This window comes from Brassica napus, unplaced genomic scaffold (genome assembly GCF_020379485.1).
Source record: "Brassica napus cultivar Da-Ae unplaced genomic scaffold, Da-Ae ScsIHWf_2305;HRSCAF=2975, whole genome shotgun sequence".
NCBI lineage: Eukaryota > Viridiplantae > Streptophyta > Magnoliopsida > Brassicales > Brassicaceae > Brassica > Brassica napus.
The window spans coordinates 15,507-30,086 of record NW_026015690.1 but is presented as its reverse complement, the minus strand read 5'-3'; the positions used below and the strand labels follow the sequence as shown (position 1 = coordinate 30,086).

The 14,580-nt window shown below is 27.5% G+C and overlaps 1 protein-coding gene across 1 annotated transcript; it reads left to right on the top strand.

Annotated features, from left to right (window-relative positions):
* The first annotated feature begins 203 nt into the window (after positions 1-203).
* LOC125600595 (probable protein S-acyltransferase 22) lies at positions 204-2,641 on the top strand. The gene is made up of 7 exons (XM_048773235.1): positions 204-563; positions 648-716; positions 797-868; positions 968-1,096; positions 1,180-1,260; positions 1,327-1,518; positions 1,611-2,641. The coding sequence occupies exons 1-7, from the start codon at positions 402-404 to the stop codon at positions 2,316-2,318; spliced, it is 1,413 nt and encodes a 470-aa protein (XP_048629192.1). The 5' UTR covers positions 204-401; the 3' UTR covers positions 2,319-2,641.
* The last annotated feature ends 11,939 nt before the right edge of the window (positions 2,642-14,580 follow it).

Sequence of the window (14,580 nt, the reverse complement as noted above, 5' to 3'; positions counted from 1 at the left end):
AGCATATTCACTTCTTGAGGTCTTTCTTCATTAAAGCTAAAACCTTAACTCTTGGGTAGAATTATTTTGCATACAATGTTTTACCATCTTTACATCCATCTTATTTCAACTCGTATGTAATTTTTGGAACTTGTATTTTACATCTTTCCTCGGATTTTTTGGAACTTGTATTTACTCTGAAGGAAGTGATATTTTTCTTTGCAGATAACGGTGTGTTGGACTGTATATATGGTGTGCGGCTTCAGATCCTGCAGACCCTGGAGTTTTCAGGTCAAAGAAGTACCTTAAAATACCTGAAAACGAGAAATTTCCTCAATCAAAGGGCACAAAAGATAGTTGTGGTGGATCAGCTATAGGTGGTGCTAAGTCTCATGACAGCACATGTGTAAAGGATCAAGAAAATGGAACTAACAAGAAACATGAGTCATCGCAAAGATCTTGTCTCCTGGTGTGCTTTGCTCTCCTTGTGCATTGATTTGTGGTTGTTGCAGCGGAAGAGGAAATCTTCTGAGCAGCAGATGAGTGAGGATGGGATGTTCTATTGCAGTCTGTGCGAAGTTGAGGTCCGATTAACACTTGAAACCACAAACTTTTCTTCAAGAAAGCTCTGCATATGCTCAGGACTAATTATTCTGGTCCGTTTGCAGGTCTTCAAATTCAGCAAGCATTGCAGAGTTTGTGACAAATGTGTTGACCGTTTTGATCATCACTGCAGGGTACTAAAAAGATTTTCCCCGCATTCTATTTCAAAATTTCTCACCTTCTTTTGCTTATGGACTTGTGTGTGTGTGTGTAGTGGCTAAACAATTGCATTGGCAAGCAGAATTACAGAAAGTTCTTCAGCCTCATGGTATCAGCTATTTTCTTGGTAAGGCTGCGTTGATCTTTCACCACTCCATGAAAATTTTCTCTCTTCTGTTAATGATGTGTTCTAAATTGTTCTTCCTTTTGAGGCTTGATCTTGCAGCTCACTATGCAATGGTCAACTGGGATATTTGTGCTGGTACTATGTCTACTCCGAAGGAACCAGTTCAACACAGACATTGCCTTAAAGCTGGGAAGCAGCTTCTCGCTAGTTCCATTTGTTATAGTCGTTGTAAGTTAATCTTCTTTATACAATTGATCTTCCCTTTATTGTCTCTTGAATGCAAGGTGTGAATGTTTTTTATTCTCTTGCAGGCTGTTTGCACTCTATTGGCAATGCTGGCAACGCTACCTGTTGCTCAGCTTTTCTTCTTCCACATTCTTCTCATCAAAAAGGTTGTTACCAATGCTCGAGTACACGCCAAGTCTTTGCTCTCTAACTAAATGAATTTCTCTTAACAGGGAATCAGTACATACGACTACATAGTTGCACTTAGGGAACAAGAGCAAGAGCTAGAAGAAGGTGGTGGAGGTCAACAAAGCCCTCAAATGTCAATGATCAGCTCATTCACTGGTCTAAGTAGTGCAAGCTCCTTCAATACATTTCACCGTGGAGCTTGGTGCACCCCACCGCGTCTGTTTGTTGAGGATCAGGTATCTTGTTTGTTTGTTTGTTTGTTCACCGCATCATTCACCAATTTGGTTTTCTCTAATATATGTGTGTGTGTGTGTGTTTCTGTGTGCAGTTTGATGTAGTTCCTCCAGAGAATGCTTCTGTAAGTTCATATGGAAAGAAGACAGTGGTTGAGAAACGCGTCAAGAAGAAGACGCAACCTGTGAAGATCAGTCCATGGACTCTAGCGCGTCTCAATGCAGAAGAAGTCTCAAAGGCAGCAGCAGAGGCAAGGAAGAGATCCAAAATTATCCAGCCTGTGGAGAGGAGGGAAGCAAGCAGCAGCGACCGTAGAATGTTCCCGGCAAAATTTGAAGCTGCTAATAGTAACGGGAAGCAGCAGAGAAGGCAATCTAAGCAGCGCATAAGGTTACCAGCAGAATTGCCTCTGATGAATGTTCAGACAAGAGTTGCCTCTATGGAGACATCAACTAGCTCAGGGCTAGGTCCTCTTCAGCTAGAAGCAAGAAGCGCGTTTCAGACGAGCCGAGCAATGTCAGGGTCAGGTGGTGTTATGGGGACATCTTCTTCACCAGAGAGCAGCTTAGACTCGCATGACATTCACCCTTTTAGAGTGTCGTCTGAAGCAGAAGGGTCGGTGCAGCTCAGTGGATTTTCTTCAGCTGTTGGTCTAATGGGTCAGAATAGAGGGCAGCAACAACAGCAATCCATGATGATGATGATGATGCCATTGTCAAGGTCTACAAGTGGTGGATACGATGCCTCTGGTGGAGAAGACAGTGATCAGGTTCCTTCTAGAAACATCCACAAATCAAGATAAGAAGTATAATAATCATCACTCCTTGAGGCATTCTTTGATAAATGGCTGGTCACATTCAAATGGATCGATCAAGAAAAGTCAACGTTCTCAGACTGTTTGCAAGGAGCTCTTAAGGGAAGCGGGGAAGAGTATTGTGTATTCTTGAGATTTGTATTGTTTAAGGTGACGAGCAGGTTGAACAGGATTAACCAGAACTTTCTTTACTTGTTTTTGTTAGGAACAAATCTTCTTTTTCTTTCTGAAAAAGATGTCAAAGTTTGCACAGTTCATATGTTGTATCTCCTTGCATTGTTGTGTTTTTGAAGGATTCGGACTCAACCTTACCCAAGTCTCACGCCTTTTTTTTGTGGATAGCACTTAACTCCAGGAGAAACGCAAGTTCTTGGTGATCATGCAATGACTATAGAAGCGTCTTCTCTTCACTTACTTGTGTTTGTCTTGTCAATGTTCTTTTCCTCACTTCCTTCCGCGTCTTACTCAGTCGCGCTTTGTAGCTCATTATTTGTTTATTGGAATCTCCTGATTTCAATGCCTATGGATGGAGACGGGTCTTCGAGGGTATGGGAATGTCCACTTCTTGCGGTATTCATTTGTGGTGATTGTATGTATACTGTTAGAAAAAATTAGCAATCAAAGTCTCACGTCAGATATTAAACCAAAAAAAAAAGAGTTGATATATATATCTGGCTTAGTTTCACTTAGTATGAAACGTTTTGGAGAATAACCGACCAAAAACAAATCCGTGAGAACTTATATTAAAAACGGACAATGGCACATAATAAGCCAGAGATTGGACATCTGGTGATGGATATCTTCGTATTTGATCAGATTTGGTGTATATGAGAAGGGTTAAAAACTTGTCAGCCATTGGGCCATCAGACTCAAAATAGGGAAGACAATCCAGTCTGGAACTCTAATAATGGGTGTTGTTTAGGCTAAAATAAAATCTAGTACCAGAGTTTAGGAACACAGTAATGTCAAATGTGAACTATTGGATCATAGATTAAAGTCGACCATGATGGGATTGGTTCATGTAGTTTGCTGGTTAACATTGATAGACAGACAATTTAACTAACTGATATGCTAAGGAGGGTTTACGTGAGGAAGAGAAAGGAGAAAGAGAAGAGAGAAGAGCAGAGGATTGAAGAGGACTTGAAGGAAACAGAATGACATGGCATTAGTTTGTTACGAGTTGCTTTAGTGAATTTGATATTGTGTTTGGGCCTGAAGTATATAAAATAACCCAAGAGGAATAAAGTTAGTTAGTTAGTTGGATAGTCTGAGGCTTGCTTCTCGATTAGAGAGCAAGATTGTATTTGGCTTAGTTCTCTGAGCTGTAGAGACTAAGAGAGGGAGGTTGGGAGGTTACGTAATCAATATACATCAAAGTTCTAACACTAACCTGCAAAATCAAGAACAAAGATTTGACTAGTATATGTTTGAAAATATTGGAAGTAACGTACGAGACAGTTTGGTAATAGTAAGAGCATCCACAATGAAAGCTCTTAAAGGAATCCTTAGAGGGTGTGGAGCCCACTGTTCACAGATCCCAGTGACTACGTGGCGGCCCGTGAATGGTCATTTTAAAAAAAAAAAAAAAAAAATCCAAAATATCCAAAATTAATCCGAAATGTCCTTGTGCTAAGGACTCCAATGAATCTCACCATTGCGGATGGTCTAATACTAGTTCTCTTACTTGCCTGAACAGTTCTAGTTCCCGAGATCTAGAAAAGATGAAAAGAATAGATGTTGTAACATTTTTATATTCTTTATTTCATTCCCCTTTCATATTTTGTGACAACTCACAAACACAGACTCTCTCTTTATTCCTCTGTGCCGTCTTTGTTCAATAATAAGTTTTGCTATGGCTTCTTCTGCTACACCTCTCTGCTCATTCATTAACTGCACTTTCTCCCAACTTTCAAACTATTCATTTTTCTACTTTCTCACTTTTGTCCTTTCTGTTGTTTTGGGACTTTCACCTTTCCAAACTCCCAAAGCTTTTATTTGTTTCAGAGCATTTAATTTTGGATCCCTTTAACTTTTAGTCTTTTCTATTTAATCGCAAATATAATTGTTTCTCTTAAATCATGACAATTTGAACTTAAATGATTAAAAAGGCAAAACATTTGGAGTCCCTACAAATTACTACTCTTTAGTTTTTGGAGTGATTGGTTGAAGTTTTGGTCTTGATGTGATATTGAATGTGATTGAATTACTTTAGTTGGAGTTTTGAGCTTGATGATATGATCCCCTCTCTATATTATTGGTATGTTCCAAAAAAACAAATACTGACATTCATATAAGGTTTTGTGGTTCTGATGGTAAAAAGTGAAATGATCAACTTCAAGCATCCAAACAAAAGAAAACAAAACAACAAAAAGAACTTTTTTTTTCATTTTAGGAAGAGTTATGTAAATAAAGGAGAACTTACTGTTTGGTCTTTTTAAAGTTCAATAATTGGTGGTGGCTGGTGGGTTTTGGTAATAATAATAACATGTGATAAATTGAAGTGGAACTCAAACTAAGAACACTTTCTTAATAGTCAACAGTAAAACATGAGATTCTTAACATTATAGGTAAACATAAGAATTAGACAATTGCATTAAAATCTCATAAAATCATTTAAAATACTGCAAAAGTTATTACTTGTGAATTCTTTCAAATTCCTGAATTCAATACCACTAGTTTGGGTAATAGAATCGTCTTGGGAGACCCACTCGAAAGACACAAGATGGATTCATGGATCCTCCATTAGCTTCAGACGATCTCTCGATGTATAGTCTTCCTCTGTATGCTGCAAGGTGAGCGTAATAAGCCGGTCGCACAATGGAAACAGGTTTCTTGCATCTCACGAAAGTGTAACACAAGTTATACACAAGTCTCTGCAACTCATCTGAAGTAAACTCGTTCTCATCCCACAGGATGTGATAATGAGTTGGCCTGCTCGTGCCCTTCACTCCCACGTGGCTAAAAAGATAGAAATCAAACTCTTTCGGATGAGTTACCACCGTATCAACAACTGTGCCTGGAGGGATGTTCTTAAATAGCAGCTTTTTGAAAATTATTTAAAAATACATCCTATTGATCAAAAATTCTAAAAAAATACACATCTAACAAATAAAACTCTATTTATCCCATTTTCTAAATCAAAATCCCAAATCTAAAATATTTCTCTATAAAAATGAAAACTTTTCTTAAATAGCAGGTTTTAGAAAATTATTTAAAAAATTATCCTATTGATCAAAAATTCTAAATGAATACACATCAAACAAAAAACTCTATTTATCCCAATTTCTAAATCAAAATCCCAAATCTATAATATTTCTCTATAAAAATGAAAAAATTCCTTAAATAACAGGTTTTGAGAAAATTATTTTAAAAATAATCCTATTGATCAAAAAGAATACTCATCTTTCAACAAAAATTCTTGTTATCCTAATTTCTAAATGACAATCCCAAATCTACAATATTTCTCTATAAAAATGAAATATTTCCTTAAATAGCAGCTTTTAGTAAATTATATTCAAAATACATCATATTGATCAAAAATTCTAAAAGAGTACACATCTAACAACAAAAACTCTATTTATCTCAATTTCTAAATCACAATCTTAAAACTACAATATTTCTCTATAAAGATGAAAACTTTCTTAAATAGCAGCTTATAGAAAATTATTTTAAAAATACATCATATTGATCAAAAGTTTTAAAAGAATACACATCAACAACAAAAACTCTATTTATCCCAATTTCTAAATCAAAATCTCAAATCTACAATATTTCTCTATGAAAATGAAATTTTTTCTTAAATAGCAGGTTTTAGATAATTATTTAAAAAATACATCCTATTGATCAAAAATTCTAAAAGAATACTCATCTTTCAAAAAAAATTATTGTTATCCTAATTTCTAAATGACAATCCCAAGTCTACAATATTTGTCTATAAAAATGAAAACGTTCCTTAAATCCAAAATATATATTTTATTGATCAAAAATTCTAAAAGAATACACATCTAACAAAAAAAATTCTATTTACCTCATTTTCTAAATCACAATCTTAAATCCAAAATATTTCTCTATAAAAATGAAAACTTTCCTTAAATAGCAGCTTTTAGAAAATTATTTAAAAATTACATACTATTAATCAAAAATTCTATAGGAGTACACATCTATTTATCCCAACTTCTAAATCAAAATCCCAAATCTACAATATTTCTCTATAAAAATGAAAACTTTCCTTAAATAGCAGATTTTAGAAAATTATTTAAAAATTACATACTACTAATCAAAAATTCTAAAGGAATACACATCTAACAAGAAAACTCTATTTTTCCAAATTTCTAAATAAAAATCCTAAATCTACAATATTTCTTTATAAAAATGAAAACTTTCCTTAAATAATAGGTTTTAGAAAATTATTTTAAAAATACATCCTATTGATCAAAAATTCTAAAAAAATACACATCTAACAAAAAAACTCTATTTATCTCAATTTCTAAATCACAATCTTAAATACACAATATTTCTCTATAAAAATGAAAACTTTCCTTAAATAGTAGGTTTAAAAAAATTATTTAAAAAATACATCCTGTTGATCAAAAATTCTAAACGAATACTAATCTTTCAGCAAAAGTTATTGTTATCCTAATTTCTAAATAAAAATCTCAAATCTGCAATATTTCTCTATAAAAATGAAAACTTTCCTAAAATAGCACGTTTAAAAAAATTATTTCCAAAATACATTTTATGGATCAAAAATTCTAAAATAATACACATCTAACAAAAAAACTCTATTTATTCCAATTTTCTAAATCAAAATCCCAAATCTACAATATTTCTCTATAAAAATGAAAACTTTCTTTAAATAGAAGGTTTTTGAAAATTATTTTAAAAATAATCATATTGATCAAAAATTTTAAAAGAATACACATATAACAACAAAAACTCTATTTATCCCAATTTCTAAATCAAAATCTCAAATCTACAATATTTCTCTATAAAAATGAAAACTTTCCTTAAATAGCAGGTTTTAGAAAATTATTTTAAAAATACATCCTATTGATCAAAAATTCTGAAAGAATACACATCTAACAAAAAAAACTCTATTTATCCCAATTTCTAAATAAAAATCCCAAATCTACAATATTTTTCTATAAAAATGAAAACGTTCCTTAAATAGCAGGTTTTAGAAAATTATTTAAAAAATTATCATATTGATAAAAAATTCTAAAAGAATACACATCTTACAAAAAAATCTATTTATCCCAATTTCTAAATCAAAATCCCAAATCTATAATATTTCTTTATTAAAATGAAAATTTTCCTTAAATAGTAGGTTTTAGAAAAATATTTAAAAAATAAATCCTGTTGATCAAAAATTCTAAACGAAAACTCATCTTTCAACAAAAATTATTGTTATCCTAATTTCTAAATAAAAATAACAAATATACAATATTTCTTTATAAAAATGAAAACTTTCCTTAAATAGCACATTTAAAAAATTATTTAGAAAATACATCCTATTGATCAAAAATTCTAAAAGAATGCTCATCTTTCAACAAAAAAATTGTGTTATCCTAGTTTCTAAATAACAATCCGAAATCAACAATATTTCTCTATAAAAATGAAAACTTTTCTTAAATAGCAAGTTTTAGAAATTATTTTAAAAATACATCATATTGATCCAAAATTCTAAAAGAATACACATCTAACAACAAAAATTCTATTTATCCCAATTTCTAAATCAAAATCCCAAATCTACAACATTTCTCTATAAAAACGAAAACTTTCCTTAAATAGCAAGTTTTAGAAAATTATATAAAAATAAATTCTATTGATCAAAATAAAAAATTCTAAAAGAATACTCTTCTTTCAACAAAAAATCCTGTTATCCTAGTTTCTAAATCACAATCCCAAATCTACATTATTTTCTCTATAAAAATGAAATATTTCCTTAAATAGCAGGTTTTAGAAAATTATTTTAAAAATACATCATGTTGATCAAAAATTCTAAACGAATACTCATCTTTCAACAAAAACTTTATTTATCCCAATTTCTAAATGACAATCCCAAATCTACAATATTTCTCTATAAAAATGAAAACTTTTTTTAAATAGCAGCTTTTAGAAAATTATTTTAAAAATATCAAAAATTCTAAAAGAGTATACATCTAACAACAAAAACTCTATTTATCTCAATTTCTAAATAACAATCTTAAATCAACAATATTTCTCCATAAAGATGAAAACTTTCCTTAAATAACAGTTTATAGAAAATTATTTTAAAAATAAGTCATATTGATAAAAAATTCTAAAAGAGTATACATCTAACAACAAAAACTCTATTTCTCCCAATTTCTAAACCAAAATCCCAAATCTACAATATTTCTTTATAAAAATGAAAATTTTCCTTAAATAGCAGGTTTTAGAAAATTATTTAAAAAATACATCCTATTGATCAAAAATTCTAAAAGAATACTCATCTTTCAAAAAAATTCTTGTTATCCAAATTTCTAAATGACAATTTCAAGTCTACAATATTTGTCTAGAAAAATAAAAACTTTCCTGAAATACCAGGTTTTTGAAAATTATTTTAAAAATACATCCTATTGATCAAAAATATTTAAAAGAGTACTCATATTTCAACAAAAATTCTTGTTATCCTAATTTCTTAATGAAAATCCCAAGTCTACAATATATGTCTATAAAAATGAAAACTTTCCTTAGATAACACCTTTTAGAAAATTATTTAAAAAATACATCTTATTGATCAAAAATTCTAAAAGAATACACATCTAACAACAAAACTCTATTTATCTAAATTTCTAAATCACAATCTTAAATTTATAATATTTCTCTATAACAATGAAAACTTTCCTTAAATAGTAGGTTTTAGAAAATTATTTAAAAAATACATTCTAGTGATCAAAACCTCTAAAAGAATAGACTTCTCACAAAAAAACTCTTTTTATCCCAATTTCGTAATCAAAATCCAAAATCTACAAAATTTCTCTATAGAAATGAAAACTTTCCTTAAATAGCAGGTTTTAGAAAATTATTTAAAAAATACATCCTATTGATCAAAAGTTTTAAAAGAATACACATCAACAACAAAAACTCTATTTATCCCAATTTCTAAATCAAAATCCAAAATCTACAATATTTCTCTATGAAAATGAAAACTATTCTTAAATAGCAGGTATTAGAAAATTATTTTTAAAATACATCTTATTGATCAAAACTTCTAAAAGAATACACTTCTAACACAAAAAATTCTATTTATCTCAATTTCTAAATAACGATCTTAAATCCAAAATATTTCTCTATAAAACTGAAAACTTTCCTTAAATAGCAGGTTTAAGAAAATTATTTTAAAATACATCATATTGATAAAAAATTCTAAAAGAATACACATCAACAACAAAAACTCTATTTATCCCAATTTCTAAATCACAATCCTAAATCTATAATATTTCTCTATAAAAATGAAAACTTTCCTTAAATAACAGGTATTAGAAAATTATTTTAAAAATACATCTTATTGATCAAAAATTCTAAAAGAATACACATCTAACAGAAAAAATTCTATTTATCTCAATTTCTAAATTACAATCTTAAATCCAAAATATTTCTCAATAATACTAAAAACTTTCCTTAAATAGCAGGTTTTAGAAAATTATTTAAAAAATTCATCCTAGTGAACAAAAATTCTATAAGAATACACATCTAACAAAAAAACTCTATTTATCCCAATTTCTAAATCAAAATCCCAAATCTACAATTTTTCTCTATAAAAATGAAAACTTTCCTTAAATAGCAACTTTTAGAAAATTATTTAAAAATACATTCTATTGATCAAAAATTCTAAAAGAATACACATCTAACAAAAAAATTCTATTTATCACAATTTCTAAATCAAAATCCCAAATCTACAATATTTGTCTATAAAAATGAAAACTTTCCTTAAATAACACCTTTTAGAAAATTATTTAAAAAATAAATCCTATTGATCAAAAATTCTAAAAGAATACACATCTAACAACAAAACTCTGTTTATCTCAATTTCTAAATCACAATCCCAAATCTATAATAATTATCTATAAAAATGAAAACTTTCCTTAAATAACAGGTTTTAGAAAATTATTTAAAAAATACATCCTATTATCAAAAATTCTAATAGAATACACATTTAACAAAAAAACTCTATTTATCTCAATTTCTAAATCACAATCCTAAATCTATAGTATTTCTGTATAAAAATAAAAACTTTACTTAAATAGCAGGTTTTAGAAAATTATTTTAAAAAATACATCCTATCGATCAAAAATTCTAAAAGAATACACATCTAACAACAAAAACTCTATATATCCCAATTTCTAAATCAAAATCCCAAATCTACAACATTTCTCTATAAAAATAAAAACTTTCCTTAAATAGCAGGTATTAGAAAATTATTTTAAAAATACATCTCATTGATTAAAAATTCTAAAAGAATACACATCTAACACGAAAAATTCTATTTATCTCAATTTCTAAATTACAATCTTAAATCCAAAACATTTCTCTATAAAACTAAAAACTATCCTTAAATATCAAGTTTTTGAAAATTATTTAAAAAATACATTCTAGTGATCAAAAATTCTAAAAGAATACACATCTAACAAAAAAACTCTATTTATCCCAATTTCTAAGTCAAAATCCCAAATCTACAATATTTCTCTATAAAAATGAAAATTTTCCTTAAATAGCAGGTTCTAGAAAATTATTTTAAAAATACATCCTATTGATCAAAAGTTTTAAAAGAACACACATCAACAACAAAAACTCTATTTATCCCAATTTCTAAATCAAAATCCAAAATCTACAATATTTCTCTATGAAAATGAAAACTTTCCTTAAATAGCAGGTATTAGAAAATTATTTTAAAAATACATCTTATTGATCAAAACTTCTAAAAGAAAACACATCTAACACAAAAAATTCTATTTATCTCAATTTCTAAATAACAATCTTAAATCCAAAATATTTCTCTATAAAAATAAAAACTTTCCTTAAATAGCAAGTTTTAGAAAATTATTTAAAAAATACATCCTAGTGATCAAAAATTCTAAAAGAATACACATCTAACAAAAAAACTCTATTTATCCCAATTTCTAAATCAAAATCCCAAATCTACAATATTTCTCTATAAAAATGAAAACTTTCCTTAAGTAGCAGCTTTTAGAAATTATTTAAAAATACATTCTATTGATCAAAAATTCAAAAAGAATACACTTCTAACAAAAAAAAACTCTATTTATCATAATTTCTAAATCAAAATCCCAAATCTACAATATTTGTCTATAAAAATGAAAACTTTCCTTAAATAACACCTTTTAGAAAATTATTTAAAAAATACATCCTATTGATCAAAAATTCTAAAAGAATAGACATCTAACAACAAAACTCTATTTATCACAATTTCTGAATCACAATCCGAAATCTATAATATTTATCTATAAAAATGAAAACTTTCCTTAAATAGCAGGTTTTAGAAAATTATTTAAAAAATACATCCTATTGATCAAAAATTTTAAAAGAATACACATCTAACAAAAAAACTCTATTTATCTCAATTTCTAAATCACAATCCTAAATCTATAATATTTCTCTATAAAAATAAAAACTTTCCTTAAATAGCAGCTTTTAGAAAATTATTTAAAAATACATCCTATTGATCAAAATTTCTAAAAGAATACACATCTAACAACAAAAACTCTATATATCCCAATTTCTAAATCAAAATCCCATATCTACAATATTTCTCTATAAAAATGAAAACTTTCCTTAAATAGCAGGTATTAGAAAATTATTTTAAAAAGACATCTTATTGATCAAAAATTCTAAAAGAATACACATCTAACACAAAAAATTCTATTTATCTCAATTTCTAAATTACAATCTTAAATCCAAAATATTTCTCTATAAAACTATAAACTTTCCTTAAATAGCAGGTTTTAGAAAATTATTTAAAAAATACATCCTAGTGATCAAAAATTCTAAAAGAATACACATCTAACAAAAAAACTCTATTTATCCCAATTTCTAAATCAAAATACCAAATCTACAATATTTCTCTATAAAAATGAAAACTTTTCTTAAGTAGCAGCTTCTAGAAAATTATTTAAAAATACATTCTATTGATCAAAAATTCAAAAGAATACACTTCTAACAAAAAAAACTCTATTTATCATAATTTCTAAATCAAAATCCCAAATCTACAATATTTGTCTATAAAAATGAAAACTTTCCATAAATAACACCTTTTAGAAAATTATTTAAAAAATACATCCTATTGATCAAAAATTCTTAAAGAATAGACATCTAACAACAAAACTCTATTTATCTCAATTTCTGAATCACAATCCGAATCTATAATATTTCTCTATAAAAATGAAAACTTTCCTTAAATAGCAGGTTTTAGAAAATTATTTAAAAAATACATCCTATTGATCAAAAATTCTAAAAAAATACACATCTAACAAAAAAACTCTATTTATCTCAATTTATAAATCACAATCCTAAATCTATAATATTTCTCTATAAAAATGAAAACTGTCCTTAAATAGCAGGTCTTAGAAAATTATTTAAAAAATACATCCTATTAATCAAAAAATCTAAAAGAATACACATCTAACAACAAAAACTCTATATATCCAAATTTCTAAATCAAAATCCCATATCTACAATATTTCTCTATAAAAATGAAAACTTTCCTTAAATAGCAGGTATTAGAAAATTATTTTAAAAATACATCTTATTGATCAATAATTCTAAAAGAATACACATCTAACAAAAAAAACTCTATTTATCCCAATTTCTAAATAATACACAATATTTCTCTATTAAAATGAAAACTTTCCTTAAATAGTAGGTTTTAGAAAATTATTTTAAAAATACATCTTGTTGATCAAAAATTCTAAACGAATACTCATCTTTCAACAAAAGTTATTGATATCCCAATTTCTAAATAAAAATCCCAAATCTACAATATTTATCTATAAAAATGAAAACTTTCCTTAAATAGCACGTTTAAAAAAATTATTTTAAAAATACATCCTATCAATCAAAAATTCTAAAAGAATGCTCATCTTACAAAAAAACTCTATTTATCCCAATTTCTAAATCAAAATCCCATATCAACAATATTTCTCTATAAAAATGAAAACTTTCCTTAAATAGCAAGTTTTAGAAATTATTTTAAAAATACATCATATTGATCCAAAATTCAAAAAGAATACACATCTAACAACAAAAACTCTATTTATTCCAATTTCTAAATCAAAATCCTAAATCTACAATATTTCTCTATAAAAATGAAAACTTTCCTTAAATAGCAGCTTTCAGAAAATTATTTTAAAAATACATCATATTGATCAAAAATTCTAAAAGAGTACACATCTAACAAAAAAACTCTATTTATCACAATTTCTAAATCAAAATCCCAAGTCTACAATATTTGTCTATAAAAATGAAAAGTTTCCTTAAATAGCAGCTTATAGAAAATTATTTTAAAAATACATCCTATTGATCAAAAATTCTAAAAGAATACACGTCAACAACAAAAACTCTATTTATCCCAATTTCTAAATCACAATCCTAAATCTATAATATTTTTCTATTAAAATGAAAACTTTCCTTAAATAGCAGGTATTAGAAAATTATTTTAAAAATACATCTTATTGATCAAAAATTTTAAAAGAATACACATCTAACACAAAAAATTCTATTTATCTCAATTTCTAAATTACAATCTTAAATCCAAAATATTTCTCTATAAAACTAAAACTTTCCTTTAATAGCAGGTTTTAGAAATTTTTTTAAAAAATACATCCTAGTGAACAAAAATTCTATAAGAATACACATCTAACAAAAAAAACTCTATTTATCCCAATTTCTAAATCAAAATCCCAAATCTACAATATTTCTCTATAAAAATGAAAACTTTCCTTAAGTAGCAACTTTTAGAAAATTATTTAAAAATACATTTTATTGAACAAAAATTCAAAAAGAATACACATCTAACAAAAAAACTCTATTTATCACAATTTCTAAATCAAAATCCCAAATCTACAATATTTGTCTATAAAAATGAAAACTATCCTTAAATAACATCTTTTAGAAAATTATTTAAAAAATACATCCTATTGATTAAAAATTCTAAAGAATACACATCTAACAACAAAACTCTATTTATCTCAATTTCTAAATCACAATCCTA

Excerpts from the sequence above, each read along its gene's own strand:
- LOC125600595 (XM_048773235.1), top strand. The coding sequence starts at position 402 with ATGGAACTAACAAGAAACATGAGTCATCGCAAAGATCTTGTCTCCTGG. Across the intron at positions 869-967 it reads TGGTATCAGCTATTTTCTTG|CTCACTATGCAATGGTCAAC; the intron begins GTAAGGCTGCGT and ends TTGATCTTGCAG. Across the intron at positions 1,261-1,326 it reads ACATTCTTCTCATCAAAAAG|GGAATCAGTACATACGACTA; the intron begins GTTGTTACCAAT and ends TTCTCTTAACAG.